This window comes from Notolepis coatsorum, assembly GCF_963971535.1.
Source record: "Notolepis coatsorum genome assembly, chromosome: 8".
Lineage (NCBI taxonomy): Eukaryota > Metazoa > Chordata > Actinopteri > Aulopiformes > Paralepididae > Notolepis > Notolepis coatsorum.
In genome coordinates, this window is record NC_140172.1 from 28,834,147 (window position 1) to 28,852,237 (window position 18,091).

General features: G+C 42.2%; 1 protein-coding gene across 1 annotated transcript; it reads left to right on the plus strand.

Moving 5' to 3' along the window:
• Positions 1-17,359: 17,359 nt before the first annotated feature.
• On the plus strand, positions 17,360-18,040 carry LOC311233376 (zinc finger matrin-type protein 2-like; the record flags this gene model as incomplete). The annotated part of the gene is made up of 1 exon (XM_084320352.1): positions 17,360-18,040. One exon carries the CDS (start codon positions 17,360-17,362, stop codon positions 18,038-18,040), a length of 681 nt encoding a protein of 226 aa, XP_084176478.1.
• Between the last annotated feature and the right edge of the window lie 51 nt (positions 18,041-18,091).

Below are 18,091 nucleotides of genomic sequence, written 5' to 3' on the forward strand. Positions count from 1 at the left end.
ACCAATAGAACAACATAGTGCAATAAACAACTAAATAAGTAGGGCATATCGGTATCTGTACATGAGTTATTTACAGAGCATGGTAGGACATGCTAGGTCCTGTGATAGTGCAATACACTGTTAGCTACGGATGAGGCACTGGGTCTTTACAGTATGTACACTGCTATACAATGGTATATTATACAATCTTAAGCTCTACTATACTACTCTTAAAGTGACCTTTCCTTCTGTAAAGTGACCTTACGTGTGAGCGTGTGCAGCATAAGTGTGTGTGCTCATGTTAAAGTGGCTGCTAGTGTGTGAGCGTGTACAGTGTGTGTGTTGTGTGTGTGCTCATGTGTTCTTGTGCGTGGAGAGTTCAGTGTTCAAGGCTCTGATGGCCTGGGGGAAGAAGCTGAGCCGAAGTCTCTCTGTCCTAGTTACTGGTGTTCGCAGGCGTTTGCCTGACCGCAGCAGCATGAACAGGCTGTTGTTGGGGTGGTGAGGGTCTTTCATTATCCTGCAGGCTCTGGATTTGCACCTCTTGTTGTATAGGACCTGCAGGGTTGGTAGTGCAATACCCGTGGTACGCTCGGCTGAGCGCACCACTCTCTGTAGGGCCTTCTTGTCCTGTGCCGTGCTGTTGCCATACCAGGCAGTGATGTTTCCAGTCAAGATGCTCTCTACAGCTCCGGAGTAGAAGGACTGGAGTATCTTCCCAGATACTCTGAACTTCCATAACTGTCTCAGGTGGTAGAGGCGCTGCTTCGCCCTTTTTACGACTGAGTCTATGTGTGTTGTCCATGTCAGGTCCTCTGAGATGTGGACCCCCAGGTACTTGAAGCTGCTCACCCTGTCCACGGTAGCCCCGTTTATCCTCAGTGGTGTGTGTGTCTCCTGCTGTCTCCTCCTAAAATCCACGATCAGCTCCTTGGTTTTACCAATGTTCAGGAGCAGGCTGTTGTCCTGGCACCAGCGTTCCAGTACCTCAACCTCCTCCCGGTAGGCCTTCTCATCGTTGTCCGAGATCAGCCCCACCACCACTGTGTCGTCCGCAAACTTCACTATGGAGTTGGAGCTGAACTTGGCCACACAGTCGTGTGTGTATAGTGAGTACAGCAGGGGGCTCAGAACACAGCCCTGGGGGGACCCGAATCTCAGGGTGATGGTGTTGGAGGTCTGTCCCCCCACCCTGACCGCCTGGGGCCTTTCACTCAGAAAGTCCAGTATCCAGGCGCTCAGAGCGGAGCTCAGACCCAGCTCGATCAGCTTGCCCACCAGTCTGGTGGGGACTATGGTGTTGAATGCTGAGCTGTAGTCAATGAACAACAGTTCTAAATGACTAAATGTAAAACAACAGTCTCACATAGCCCCCCTTCTGGCGGTCCAGGTGAGAGAGGGTGCTGTGCAGTACTTGGGAGACCGCATCATCAGCCTGTATGCAAATTGCACAGGGTCCATATCACTGGGGAGGGAGGCACAAATGTGATCCTTGACCAGCCTCTCGAAACATTCCATGGCCACAGAGGTGAGTGCCACCGGTCTGTAGTCATTGAGACCTGTTGGGGAGGGTTTCTTTGGTACAGGGATGATGGTAGACATCTTGAAGCAGGCAGGGACCACTGACTCCGCCAGGGATCGATTAAATATGGCGGTGAACACAGGGGCTATTGGTTAGCACAGGACTTAAGTATGCAACCTGTTATTCCATCTGGGCCAGCAGCCTTTCTGGTGTTCACCTGTGTTACGACCCCTGTGTGTCTAAGGGTAAAGGGCTGTAACATAACAGTTGGTTGACAGAAAAGATGGACCAAGTTTCAAGTTTCTTTAATAGTTGTCATACAGAAGTACAGAATACTTTTATACAAAATGCTTCTTACTGTTACGCTCCACGTTTGTAAACAACAATGATATTTATTGATAGAGGCAAAGGAAGCACATGTAGCTCAAGGGTGAGCCCAGGCCAAAACAACAAACAAACACCACTATACTCCAAATAAACCAATCTAATCTATGGTAAAAGAAATTACATTACCTAAACTACCCTTACCTAACCAAAACAGGAGAAAACAATGTCCAAAGGAAATGGCAGCTCACCCCATCTGTGCTTCCTGAGAAAAAAGAGAAAAAACACATGAATGATACATACAACAAAGGCAGAATATATACAAAAACAAACTATAACTAACAATGCTTTCTCTGTGGCCATACACACACAAGGCAATTTCCACTAAGCACAAAGGCCAATAAACGAAATGCAATATTGTCAAAGTCAAGGTTACAAAATCACACTAGGCCTAGCCTCATGCCAGAGAGAGAGAGTGACTGAAGTGAGAAGCCATGTTTTAACAGGTGTGTGGTGATCCATGATTGGGTGGTGTTGATTGAGTGTTGGAGTCTGGAAAACCATCCACCAATCGGTGCTGTGCTGGGTAATGGAAGGGCAGGCCTGGCAGGGACCAATGGTGGAGGGAACAATGGCTGGAGGGAGGAAAGAAAAATGGAGAACACACACACATGGAGACACACACTGGGGAATATATACATTGGGATGTAACACCCCCATACATAAGACAAAAACATGTTTGACACATAACACATACCACCAACAAAACAAGTTTTTCTTTAACAACGAGATCCCCACCTCCGAGATAACTTGTACTTCAAAGTAAAGGGCTATGAAAAAAACAAAATAAGCAGTCGGTACAACAATGAACCAGTCAACAAACAATACCATGACCACAACACCAGAGGGAGCTCAACAAATCATGTTAAACCCAGATTCGGCTCAAACAAGGGACTAAACACGTTTAGCAATTATGCCATCGGCGTATTTAGACCACTATCAGTAGGGCACATGCCCTACTGATGATCATCTGTGCCCCAGTGATACATTTTTTTTTAACAAATGTTTTTTATTTTCCCTTTTTTAACATGATCAAATGATCATTTAACATGATCAAATAATTATTATAATATTTTTTACTTCGCTTTGAAATATTATAGTGAAATATTTTACACTGCATTTATCTTGTTGAAATCCTCCAACAGGCTCTTTTTTGTAAGTTGACTGGTTTGCACACCAATAATACAGTGCAATAATAGAATAGTAGAATAGATAGTAAAATTATGCAATAGAATGGCCAGAGTAAAATAGTGCTACAGTACAATCAACAGCGGGGTGTATTAGAAGGCTATGGTGAAGAGGTACGTTTTTAGCTTATTTCTGAAAATATTAAGAGATCTAGCTTCCCTAATGTCCATAGGTAGTGTGTTCCAGGTTACAGGTTGAAAAAGCCCTCAGCTCGGAACTAGGCAAAATCTGCATATGGCTCGCAGACAACAAACTATCATTACACATGGGCAAAACAGAGTCCATTCTCTTCGGTTCAAATAACAAACTCAGCAAGACCGACGGCTTCTCGGTTACAGTGGGTGACAATATTATCACAAGGAAAGATGAAATTACCTACCTGGGTTCCATCCCAGAGGCTAATCTTTCCTGTGACAAAATGGCATCCAATGTAATAAAAAAAGTCAACCAACGAACGCGATTCTTGTACCGGATCTCCTCTCTGGTAAACAAGAATACCCTGAAGACTCTAGCAGGAGCACTCATTCAAGGGTACTACGACTATGCTTGCACCTCATGGTACCAAAGCACCTCAAAGGCACTAAAAAACAAATTACAAACATCTCAAAACAAGCTAGTCAGACTACTGCTTGACCTGACTCCTAGAACCCACCTCACCCCTGCCCACTTTGACAACCTAGGATGGCTTAGAGTAGACGACAGAGTACAGCAACTTGCAATGGGCCTGGTCTACAAGATACACTACGCGACCAAGGTACCCATGTACATGTCAAAATACTTCCCAAAGGTCAGTGAATACCACGATCACAACACCAGAGGGAGCTCCACAAATCATGTAAAACCCAGATTCGGCTCAAACAAGGGACTAAACACGTTTCGCAATTATGCCACATCAATGTGGAACGCCCTACCTAAAGCTGTAAAGGAATGTGAATCACTACCCACTTTCAAAAACACTCTCAAAAAACACCTACGTGAGACTGCAATTCGAAACTGGCTCCTACAAATGTCCTAACCTAGTTGTACAGTAAATGACCAAGTAAGGCTTTGTCAGTATTCCAATGTACAGTGTAAAATGTGTGTGTGTCCCCTACCCAACCCCCCCCCCCCCCCCCCACCTCCAATGTACAGCCCTCACCCACCCACCCAACCCCACCCCACCCACCCAACCTCCTCCAATGTACAGTTTCTACGCCAAATGTATATACACTCTTTTTCTGGACACTTTTGTATCACAAACAGTACTGTATTTGCAAATCTGATATGTCATAAATGTATAGATGTAGCAGTACTGTCTATCTGTATGTCATGTATGTCATATATGTTATGATGAATTGAAAATGGGGGACCCTGATGTAAACAAGACGAAAGTCTTTCTCTGGTCTGCATCCCCTTAACAATTGTATGTATTGAGCTGTACTGTACTGTACCCATTCTGCAATCTGTTAATAAACTTTTCAATCAATCAATCAATCAATCAATCCATAACTTTGGTGCATAGTTAGCAAAGGCTGCATCCCTGATTTTCTTTAGACTGTGGCTTGGAACCTTCAATAGACCAGTAGTAGATGATCGCAATGTTTATACTTTGTATATAAGGAGGAGGACCTTGAAATCAATTCTAAATGTTACCAGAAGCCAGTGTAGGTTACTTACTTGTAACTTCGGGTTTGATCCAAGGAGTAAGTTGCCCCATATTGCTCTGTAACATTTCTCTTTTTGTTATAGGACCGACTAGTAGGATTTCAGTTTTGCCCTCATTTAATTTTAGGAAGTTGTTCGTCATCCATTTGTTTATTGCTAAGAGACAGGCGGAAATGGAGTTTATAGCTGTGTGATCATTTGGTTCAGCGGAGATGTACAATTGTGTGTCATCTGCGTAACTATGGAAACATACATTGTGCTTTCTAATGATGTCTCCTCAATGTTCAATGTTCAATGCAATGTTCAATGCAAGTAAAGCACTTTAAACTTTAAGTATGACTAAATGCTTTCTTGACTATATATATAGTAACTGTTCCAAAATGCATAGATTTATATGTATTTTAGGGGTTTGGGTGGCTAGCTCTTTTTAATATAAATGTCAGATTGTTTTATTTATTTCATAGATTTCTATGCATTTCAGGAGTTTGGGGGGCTGGCTCCCCAAAATAATTAAATAACATAACCCTAACCTAACCCTAAAACCGAAATAAAGTAAAAAAAAAATAGTTACAAAATCCACCCATTTTCGCCCACAAACCGGCCAAAACTGTTTTTGGTGCCCTACTGAAGTGCTGGGTCTAGATACGCCCCTGAATTATGCCACATCAATGTGGAACGCCCTACCCAAAGCTGTAAAGGAATGTCGGTCCGTGTACGTTTTGATAGTTCGTTTTTAGTTTCAAACGGAAATACGAAAAAAACGAGAAAAAAAAACTGAAATACGAGGTGTTTTCCTATTTCCGTTTGAAACCAAAATCGAAAAAACGGGGAAAAACTGAAATACGGAGCTGTTTTTCGTATTTTGGTGTCAGAATCAAATGAAAAAAAGGAGTAAATAATGGGCCGATTTTGGTCCGTGTACGTTTTGATAGTTCGTTTTTAGTTTTTGATGTGAAGAATGGAGAACGGAACCACGTGACAAGTATGTTTAAAAAAAAAAGCCATGCACGGTCTAACGTTAACGAATATGTATAACGTTATGAATAAAATACATAAATACATGCATACAGATCTATACCAGGGTAACGTTATGATACATACATTTTTTGTTTTGTGCATTTCATTTAGACATGATCTTTTATGTGAAGTAATAGCCTAATAATATGGAAATAGCCTGTGTGGTCTGTCACAAATAGTGTTGTCTAAACGCACGTTACCCAACAGATATTCTAGTTCAGTGGTCTGCAATAGGCCCCCCGCAGGCCGAAATAGGTCCGCCAGCAATAATATCTGCCCGTCAGATTATTTTGAGAATATGATTTGTGATGAAGACTCGCGGTCTTGTGATTCGAATTTCCGCGGTCAATAATTCTTAAGCGAAATGTTTTTAAAACACAAAGGACAGCTCTTTCCTATAGACAATGAGCTACAACCATATTTTCACCTAAACGAGGCGAGCCGGCCTCGGAGCTGTACATTTAATAATAATAATATTGATCTATATGTGCAGTCGGCCTTGAGGCAAGTGCGCAGCCAGGGACCGTCTAAAAAGTGCAACACCGAAAAGAGACACTACAAAAAGATTCAATAACCTCACTGTCATACAGTGTATAGTGTCACCAAAATCACTGCACACATCATCAGTGGTATCCTATTATATTATAGTGTTATACTACAACACTTAGATTTGGAAAAAATGCTTTTTCATAATTCTGGGGATTTTGTATAGGAAAAAACATTAAATATCTTCACTCTTATAGAGTGTAGTGTCACCAAACTCACTGCACACATCAATGTTATCCTACTGGTTATCCTCTTGACTAGCTCGTAGAGGGGGTGGGAGGGATTCTCCAGGATAGCAGCCAGCTTCCTTCTCATCCCCCTCTCTGCCATCACCTCTAGTCTGACCAGCTCGACTCCCACCACAGAGCTCAGCTTGTTCAGTTTGTTGGTGTCCCTTGAGTTGATGTAGCCCCCCCAGCATAGAAGAAGACGCTGGCCACTACAGACTAGAATGACTGCAGCAGTGACACATTGAAGGACCGGCCCACAGCAAAAAGACCAGTGTTGAATTAACTCTTCTTTAACTCCAAAACAGAGTTAAAGTAACACTAAGGGGATTAGACAAAATAACACTGCTCTGAGTAAAATTTTTACTATTTGGGAGTGTTAATTGCACTCCCTAAAGTGTCAAGTTATCAACTCTGAATTTTTTTTAAATGAATTTTATATACGTATATATTAATTATAAGAATGAATTCCATAAACAAAATCATTTTCAAAAATTAAATGTATTGTTCTCTCTTGGTCAATACAGCTGAATTAAAACATCATGAATGAAGGTATAATGTACAACAGGGTTAGCAATAAAAAAATGTTTCCAGGGCTTTTTTTGCCCCCCTTAATTGATTTCCGGGTTTTTTTTTTTTTTTGGGGGGGACACCGCATTTTTTTAATGAAAATTGTGCTCCTAAATAAAATTTTAATAAATAAAATCTAAATAAAGATTTAGGAGCACACAAAGAAATTTAGGAGCACAGTGAAAATTGTTCAAGTAACACAGAGTTTATTAACAAACTATTACATGCATATTTTACTGTGCATGTGCATACTAAGGGCTAAACCTCTGTGCAAATAGCACATACCACCAAAATCACAAATTGGCCCATGCCTATACTAGACGCAAAGGATATCAGTTGTCAAGCTGCTTTTGTATGTTGTAGTCTTGTCACAATACCAACATCTTGACTTTAGGTAGGATAGGAATGGCAATGGAATATATTATTAGATGACAGAACATGGAAAATTCTTTATACAATTATTTAATTCATTATAATTGAAACGCTATTGAATAATAGTTAATTAATAGTTAATACAATTATTCTGTTACAGCTACAACCAGGGGCGGACTGGGACACAAATTCAGCCCGGGACATTCAGACACACCAGCCCACGCACCGGCCCACGCACCGGCCCACACACCGGCCCACACACCGGCCCACACACCGGCCCACACAACGGCCGTTATGAAACACTCGTCCAGTATTAAACAACCCAAGGCTGTGGCTAAGGAGTCAACATCAGGGAGACCAAATCTACACCCCGCCCCTAGATGTGCACTCGTGCACAGTGCACAGTGCACAGTGCACAGTGCACGCACACACACGCACGCATGCACGCACACACACACACACACACGCACGCACGCACGCACGCACGCACGCACGCACGCACGCACGCACGCACGCACGCACGCACGCACGCACGCACACACACACACACACACACACACACACACACACACACACACACACACACACACACACACACACACACACACACACACACACACACACACACACACACACACACACACACACATATATACCGTTGGCGTTACTTCCTGTCATTGGCATACGTTTTTTTTTTTACTAACATCTTAGTGCCTCATTAGCCTAGGGATTAAGGATACATGAAGTATTAACTACACCATAATAATATTGAGGTTTTGATCCATAGAAAGGTCTGTGCTACACAATTTCAGTTAGATTAGATTTATTGTCCTTTAATTTTGCACTCATGACATTAGTCTGTATGTCTGTGTGTCTCTCTCTCTCTCTCTCTCTCTCTCTCTCTCTCTCTCTCTCTCTCTCTCTCTCTCTCTCTCTCTCTCTCTCTCTCTCTCTCTCTCTCTCTCTCTCTCTCTCTCTCTCTCTCTCTCTCTCTCTCAATTCAATTCAATTCAAATGGGCTTTATTGACATGGGAAACATACGTTTACATTGCCAAAGCCAAACAAAACAAAACAAAACAATCAAACAGAGAAAACAAAAGAAATCAGTACATTACAGACGGAATTTCTTGTACAGTCTTTATGGTGGTTGTATTCCGCTGGATGTCCTTTTCTTGTCACAGCAGCTCACAAATCTTGCTGCTGTGTTTGCACATTCTTGTATTTCTCCCAGTAGGTATGGGAGTTTTGAGTTATTGTCCATGTTTTCAAAGTCTCTTTGGGTGTTTGCAATTTGTGGGAAGTATATGTCTCTGATGTCTTGGTATAGTGGGCAGGTTGTTAAGAAGTGGAGCTCGGTTTCCACCTCATCTTGTGTGCAGTGGGTGCACAGTCTGTCTTCTCTTGGGAGCCAGGTCTGCCTATGGCGGCCTTTCTCAATGGCTAGGCTGTGCTCGCTGAGTCTGTACCTAGTCAAGGATCTTCTTAGTTTTGGGTCAGTCACAGTGCTCAGGTATTCTGCCACTGTGTACTCTCTGTTTAGGACCAAATAGCATTTCAATTTGCTCTGGTTTTGGGTTGTTTCTTTCCAATGTGTCAGATAGTTTTCTTTTTGTTTTCTTATCATTTGATTTAGTCCAGTGTGGTTTCTGTCTGGTGGCTCTGCTTGTGTTTGTGAGCAGAGTCCCAGAACCATCTGGCTGAGTGGGCATCTATCGAGGGTCTCTCTGTGGGTGAGGGCTATGTTGTGGAGTGTGTCTGGGTCGCTCTCTTTTAGGTGGTTGTGGAATTTGAATGCTCTTTTTTGAATTTGATGATTAGTGGGTATCTTCCTAGTTCTGCTCTGCATGCATTATTTGGCGTTTTCCGTTGGGTGCGGAGAATGGATTTGCAAAATTCTGCATGCAGAGTCTCAGTTGGGTGTTTGTCCCATTTGGTGAAGTCTTGGTTTGCAAGTGGGCCCCAGACTTCACAACCATATAGGGAAATCGGTTCTATGACGGAGTCTAATATTTTGAGCCAGATTTTGATTGGAATGTCTAACTTGATGTTCCTTTTTATGGCATAGAAAGCCCTTCTTGCTTTGTCTCTCAGGTCGTTCACAGCTTGATTGAAGTTCCCTGTAGCACTGATGTTTAGGCCGAGATATGTGTAGTTTTTTGTGTGTTCTAGGGAAATTGTGTCTAGGAGGAATTTGTGTTTTTGTTGTTGTAGGCTGTGCTGTGCCTTTTTTGGAATATAATAATTTTAGTTTTGTTTAGGTTTACTGTCAGTGCCCATGTCTGGGAGAATTTGTGCAGAAGGTCAAGGTGCTGTTGTAGCCCTTCTTTTGTTGGGGACAGCAGCACCAGGTCATCTGCAAACAGTAGGCATTTGACTTCTGTGTTTGCTAGGGGGATGCCAGGTGCTGCAGTTTGTTCCAATGTTTTTGCCAGTTCATTTATGTATATGTTGAAGAGGGTTGGACTCAAACTGCACCCCTGTCTAACCCCACGGCGTTGAGGGAAGAAGTCTGTGTGTTTTCCCTCAATCCTCACAGCACATGTGTTGTTGGTGTACATTGACTTTATGAGGTCGTAGGTTTTCCCTCCAATGCCACTATCTAACAGTTTGTACAGCAGACCCTCGTGCCAAATTGAGTCAAATGCTTTTTGGAAGTCAACGAAACAGGAGTATACTTTGGTTTTATTTTTATTTATTTGGTTGTCGATTAGGGTGCTGAGGGTGAGAATGTGGTCTGTTGTACGGTGATTTGGTAGGAAGCCAATCTGTGATTTGCTTGTTGTTTGTGAGGAAATGTATGAGTCTGTGGTTAATGATCATACAGAGGATTTTTCCAAGGTTGCTGTTGACCAGTGGCGTCGCGTGGGTAAAATAACAGGGGAAGCCAAAAAAAAATTATTAAAAAAAAATTTATTAAATATTTTTATTAATATTTTTTTTTTTTTTTAAGTCAAGCAGTCACCATGTACACTACAGTATGGCTCGGCGGCCAGTCAAACGTTCTTTTTATTTATTTAACAGATTGCAGAATGGGTACAATACAGTACGGCTCAATACACACAATTGTATAAGGGGATGCAGACCAGAGAAAGACGTTTGTCTTGTTTACATCAGGGTCATTAATACTGCTGGAGCATTGGTTAATTTTTGGTCCGATCTTTCCTTGCGCGATTTTGCGCGCCGCGTGGGAGCAAATTCGAGACACATATTCGGTTGCAAAAAGGTGTCCCACGGTCTCCTCTATGGCCGTGAATATTTTCACGCGGATCGGAATCACGGCGCGCCAGTGGGACACTTTTCCGTTTCGGAGAGTTTATTCCACGCTTTCTGTTTTCCTTTTCTAAGCATGTTAGGGGCTACATGTGAATCAGTAAAAGTTGCGGGACGCCAAGATGTTTCCACGATAGAAAGCTCGCGTGGATCCCATAATAGGCTCACTTAATACAGCGTTTTTAAAATCACACAACATTTTCAGGGTCGCGAGCCGACCTTTTCCCCTCGTTTTCGATGATGGAAGTGATTTAGGAATAGCTTCGGCACGCCGAGAGGTCCCCGTGGATTTAATCTCGCGAGGATCGGGGCAATATTCGGCCCGTGGGAACAGTTACGGGTTAATACAATGTTCAGAGTGCAGAGGGGAAAATATGCTGAGTGTTTTCCTCTCAGCCCCGTTTTAAACTTTTAGGGTGTGGCAGTCAGCTCGAATCTGATTGGCTAGGATCGGATTTGGACTCTATAATGCTGGAAGCCTGGAGAAAGAGACCTACCATCTGCCTCCTCTCCTGCTGCAGTGAGCATAGTGAGGCTGACAGTGTGTTAGAGGGAGTGAGAAGGAGAAGAGGGAGACATTTAAAAATAAAAAAAAAATTATAACACAGATGCACAGATGAAAAAGAATGTAAACTATATTAAAAAAAATTATATATATATATATATTTTTTTTTCATATTTCATATTTGATATTAATTCATATTTTAATATTAGGGAGGCATGGCTTCCGTTGGCTTCCATAAGGATTCGCCACTGCTGTTGACACAGATCCCACGGTAATTGTTTGGGTCGTATTTGTCTCCCTTTTTGTGGAGCGGTGTTATGAGTCCTTGGTTCCAGATATTGGGGAAGATCCCGGAGCTAAGGACAATGTTAAGGAGTTTTAGTATAGCCAATTGGAATTTCTGTGAATATGATCATTTCATTTAGGATACCATCCGCGCCGCAGGCCTTCTTGGTTTTAAGTGATTTTATTTTGTCCTGTAGTTCTTGTAGTGTAATTGGGGAGTCTAGCGGGTTCAGGTAGTCTTTTATGGTTGACTCCAGGCTTTGTAGTTTATCTTGTATGTGTTTTTGCTGTTCATTTTTTTGTATTGGGCTAAAGAGATTGGAGAAGTGGTTTACCCATACATCTCCATTTTGGATGGGTAGCTCCTCGTGGTGTACTTTGTTCAGTTTGTTCCAGTTTTCCCAGAAGTTATTTGTTTTTATGGATTCCTCTATATCTTTTAGCTGGTTTCTCTCTCTCTCTCTCTCTCTCTCTCTCTCTCTCTCTCTCTCTCTCTCTCTCTCTCTCTCTCTCTCTCTCTCTCTCTCTCTCTCTCTCTCTCTCTCTCAGCTTGGAATGATGGAATCATCCATGATAAATTAACTTTGACTTGAATGAATGCCCATTCTTTCTCTAGAACTATACAGATTGACAAATGTTTCATTATGCACTATACAACTAAGGTTAATAAGTTATAATTAAGATATCAACTGTATAAGATTTTTTTAGGATAACTAAAGCCAGGACTTTACTAAAAGTTGACACTCACAGTAATTTCTTCCAGAACAAGCTTAAAATAGCAAAAGATATAATGGTTGATCATTTGTCTGTCTATATCGTGTCTGTCTGTCTGTCTGTCTGTCTGTCTGTCTGTCTGTCTGTCTGTCTGTCTGTCTGTCTGTCTGTCTGTCTGTCTGTCTGTCTGTCTGTCTGTCTGTCTGTCTGTCTGTCTGTCTGTCTGTCTGTCTGTCTGTCTGTCTGTCTGTCTGTCTGTCTGTCTGTCTGTCTGTCTCTCTCTCTCTCTCTCTTTCTCTCACACCTTTGTAAAACACTCATGAGACCAAAAAAAAAGCCTTTGAAAACAATATGTAAAGATATATAAGATGGTATATATATATACATATTGTTCACACTATGGTGAGGCATAAGACATGGTGTTTACACATTCAAGTGGTTAGGGCTGGGCAATATAACGATATATTTTAATAATTGATATAGAAAAAATAAATCGATTTTGTCTTTCTTGCCTGCAACTTAAAGTAATGGCTTTGCTTGTCCAAATGACAATACTGACCAAATTGAGATTTCTTTTTCTCTTGTCCATTTATTTTGTTTGCTTTCTAATGTAAAATACAGTTTGAAACCGTCTGTACACAGTAGGCTATGTGTGCTAGCAGAGCTAGTCTCCAGTCACGAGTCACGGTGGTTTGTCCACCAAAAAAGCGCCAAAAGATAGAAAAGAAACTAGCAGAGCCAGAACTGTTCATCTCCCCTGGTGCCACAGCCAGCAGAGAAGCCTGTTTACTTTAGCTTTCAAACCAGCTGCAGCCTGAGAACTGGAGTGTGAGGGGCTGTAACACTAAAGATGGCGGCAACGACAAAGAATTGCTGCAAAATAAACATACATCTGTTGGTCTGTCGGTCTACAAGATACACTACACGACCAAGGTACCCATGTACATGTCAAAATACTTCCCAAAGGTCAGTGAATACCACGATCACAACACCAGAGGGAGCTCCACAAATCATGTGTAACCCAGATTCGGCTCAAACAAGGGACTAAACACGTTTCGCAATTATGCCACATCAATGTGGAACGCCCTACCCAAAGCTGTAAAGGAATGTGAATCACTACCCACTTTCAAAAACACTCTCAAAGAACACCTACGGGAGACTGCAATTCGAAACTGGCCCCTACAAATGTCCTAACCCAGTTGTACAGTAAAGACCAAGTATGGCTTTGTCAGTATTCCAATGTACAGTGTGTCCCCCCCCCTACCCAACCCCCCCCCCACCTTCAATGTACAGCCCCACCCAACCCCACCCCACCTACCCAACCTCCTCCAATGTACAGTTTCTATGTCAAATGTATGTCAGTATTCCAATGTACAGTGTCCCCCCCCTACCCAACCCCCCCCCCACCTCCAATGTACAGCCCCACATCTCAGGCAGGGTGCAGAGGAGCAGGCACCAACCCCACCCCACCTACCCAACCTCCTCCAATGTACAGTTTCTATGTCAAATGTATATACACTCTTTTTCTGGATTTTTTTGTATCACAAACAGTACTGTATTTGCAAATCTGGTATGTCATAAATGTATAGATGTAGCAGTACTGTCTATCTGTATGTCGTGTGTGTCATATGATGAATTGAAAATGGGGGACCCTGATGTAAACAAGACGAAAGTCTTTCTCTGGTCTGCATCCCCTTAACAATTGTATGTATTGAGCTGTACTGTACTGTACCCATTCTGCAATCTGTTAATAAACTTTTCAATCAATCAATCAATCAATAGTGTAACTGTCATAATCTGAACCATCTGGACACAGACAATCCTCTGCCACCCTCTGGCGCTCTGTGTACTGCAGAACTGCCTACTCATTGTCTGGAGCTTATTGACTGTGTGTATTAATGTGTTCCCCTTGTATTTGTTATCGGTCCTGTGTGCTCCCCAGTATGTTCAGATGTCTGCCTATTAGTCTAGTGTCCTTGTCTTGTTGTATTATTTCTGTCCCTGTAATATTGTTCTAGTCTAGTCCTCTTGTATTCATTGTATTATTATTCATGTGTCCTAGCCTGTCAGCCCCCAGCTGTTCCTTGTCAAATATAATTAGTATCTGTATTTATACGTGCAGCTCCCCTGTTACCAAGTTCTCAAGTTCAAGTTCTTTAATAGTTGTCATACAGAAGTACAGAATACTTTCATACAAAATGCTTCTTACTGTTACGCTCCAGAGACTGTGCTAGACAAGATAGTATCAAATAACATAATAACATAATATAGCATGAATTTAGAAGAAGAATGAGGTCACAGTTGTTCGGTATAGACATATGTACAATGTTCTGAGTTACCATATAATATACAATACACAATACTATGCAGTGTACTAATGTACAGTACTATCTAGTGCAAAGCAGAAATGGGATGAGGTACAATTTTAGGTACAATTTACAGTAAGGTGTACGAGTTGTAGTGCAATCCTTCATCCATAAATATAAAGTGTGGGGAGTGGGTGCTACAGTGTGTTTGTTTAAAGTGGGTGTGTGCTATAAAGTGTGTGTAGTGGGTGCTACAGTGTGTTTGTTTAAAGTGAGTGTGTGCGTGTGGATGTGTGTGCTATGTGTGTTTGGTGGTTGTTGTTGTGTAGTGTTCATTCATTGTTCGTTTAGCAGCCTGATGGCCTGGGGATAGAAGCTACTTCTGAGTCTTTCTGTGCTCGCCTTGAGACTCCTGTGTCGCTTGCCTGACGGCAGCAGTTCAAAGAGGCAGTTGTTCGGGTGGCTCGAGTCCTTAATAATTCTCTTAGCCTTCCCCTTGCAACGCTTGTTGTAAATGTTCTGGAGAGTGGGGAGCCCCCCTCCAATTGTGCGTTCGGCTGAACGTGTCACTCTTTGTAGTCTGCTTTGGTCTTTTGCAGTGCTATTCCCAAACCAGGAGGTGATGTTGCCGGTCAAGATGCTCTCTATTGTACATGAGTAGAAGTTCTTAAGGATCTTCTGGCTGACTTGGAACTTCCTTAGGCGCCTGAGGAAGTAGAGGCGTTGTCGTGCCTTCTTCACCACACTGTTAATGTGTATGGTCCATTTCAAGTCCTCGGATATGTGGGCTCCGAGGTACTTGAAGCTGTTGACTCTCTCAACCGGTGCCCCGTCGATGCTGAGGGGGCTGTAGTCCTTGACCCCCGACCTCCTGAAGTCCACAATCATCTCCTTTGTTTTGCTGACGTTCAGGGAGAGGCTGTTTTCCTGGCACCATCCCGCCAGGACCTTGACCTCTTCCAGGTAGGCCCTCTCGTCGTTGGCAGAGATCAGGCCCACCACCACTGTGTCGTCAGCAAATTTGAATGGCGCAACCAGTGTTGCGCCATTGTCCTTTCTACCCCTGTATCCTGCCGTGCTGTTCTACCTACCTTGTGTCCCCCCCGTGATGCTCCCTGTGTTATCCTGTCGTGCTACTCTGCTTATCCTTCGTGAAAGCCTTGTTATCCTGTATTTCCTCGTGAGTCCATTCCTGTATTTCTAGTCCACGTTTTCCAGCTTGGCTGAGGTTTTGGTTTCCCGTGTTTTGAGTTCGGTTTTGTTTTCCCTTGTAATGTTCCTTGTTTACTGCTACTCGAGTAAAACTTGTCAATTGCAACGTTGACTCGTGCCTCGTCTCTCTCACCCTCCACTGTCCTGCGCTTGAATCCTACACCTCTCCTAAACTCCCCACTACAACAGTAACAGAGTATTTTCTGTTTCCCAAATAATATTCTTATCAAACTGGTGAACTACACGCCTGTAGCCCCTAAAGCTGCTAAAATACACATTTTGTTCACTGTTTTGTTTCTAGAAGTAGAGCAGGTTGGAAACCCTAAGTATTACTCTCCCCAAAACCAATACTTCTCCCCAAGCAGAAACAATTTATGAGTAACGCATACCTACTCCCATTATGGGCGGTAAGTGTGTACACAAAGTTAAAACACAGATATACACATTCTCTCCTCAAGTAGATAATGTATTTTTTTTGGGTTATCAATGAATAAAAAAAATGTCATGTATTAACTAGAATTGCCACAGTTATTATCTACAATAGCAACGCTAAAGAAGTGCCAACCACATATTATTATAATAATTCATCCAGTTTTCTTTTAAGTGTTTTGGTTAATCACATTGTTTACCAATCGTATATTATCGTTTTTTTTTCAGTGTTATTTTTGATTACATCACTAACAAAATAATAAAAGAAAAAAGACTAATTTAATCAGATTAATCACTTTATTCAAATTGAGGATTTAGTTTGAGGATATAAAAAAATATATAAAATCTATAAAGAAATTGAGTCTTTTTTATTAACATTTTTAAATAAAAAATGAAGGTTCGAACGTCGTACGAAAAACCCTGACGAAGTTTGAATCACTATATTCAAATTGAGGATTTAGTTTGAGGATAAAAAATAATAATAAAAAATGTATATTAAAACAAAAAATGTATTTAAATTATTTTATTAAAAATGAAGGTTTGAACGTCCGTTCGAAGAACCCTGACGAAGTTTGAATCCCAAAAACAGGCTTCGGGGACAGCCTTACCAAACATTATTATTATTCAAATAAACTCAAACATGTTCCGTTGTGATGTCACAGTATGATGTCATAATAGAACATTCTAGAACATTTGTGATGTCACAGTATGATGTCATAATAGAACATTCTAGAACATTTGTGATGTCACAGTATGATGTCATAATAGAACATTCTAGAACATTTGTGATGTCACAGTATGATGTCATAATAGAACATTCTAGAACATTTGTGATGTCACAGTATGATGTCATAATAGAACATTCTAGAACATTTGTGATGTCACAGTATGATGTCATGATAGAACATTCTAGAACATTTGTGATGGCACAGTATGTCATGATAGAACATTCTAGAACATTTGTGATGTCACAGTATGATGTCATGATAGAACATTCTAGAACATTTGTGTATATATATATTCAACAATTCTCTCTGCCGGAAATTCAAATAAGAAGAAGAAGAAGAAGATCTCATTGTGCATCTTGGAACAGTACTGAACAGATAGACTAAACAACATAGATTGAAACCTGCATTTCTCAACCAATCATTGAATATGATCCCCCCCCGCTTTGATTCCAGGAACAAGATGGCATCGGGAAGCGGGTCGGGAAGCGGGTCCAATAGTAAAAATGACTTCCGTCGGAAGTGGGACAAAGACGAGTATGAAGAAATGGCAGAGAAACGCCTCATGGAGGAGCGAGACAAGAAGGACGGGAAGGTGGTGCCTCCGGTCAAGAGGGAGATGCTGCGCCACAGAGACTACAAGGTGGATCTGGAGTCCAAGTTGGGCAAGACCATCGTCATCACAAAGACCACGTCCCAGGCCGAGATGGGCAGCTTCTACTGCAACGTCTGCAACTGTGTGGTAAAGGACTCGATCAACTTCCTGGACCACATCAACGGCAAGAAGCACCAGAGGAACCTGGGCATGTCGATGCGCGTGGAGCGCTCCTCGCTGGACCAGGTGAAGAAGCGCTTCGAGGACAACAAGAAGAAGATGGAGGAGAAACAGAAGGAGTACGACTTCGAGGAGCGCATGCAGGAGCTCCGGGAGGAGGAGCAGAAAGCCAAGGCGTACAAGAAGGAGAAGCAGAAAGAGAGGAAGGCGGAGGAGGACGTGGACTTTGAGGAGGATGATGAGATGGCCGCAGTCATGGGCTTCTCGGGCTTCGGCTCGGCCAAGAAGACTCACCGATTCATGCTGGCTGAAGAACCTGGTGCCGTTGCCAGAGTGTTAGCTGCTCCTCGGCTGCAGTGTGCTTCCTGAAGGGTGGGGATGTTCTACCAAATTCAATCATGGCTTTTAGTGTGTTTTGAC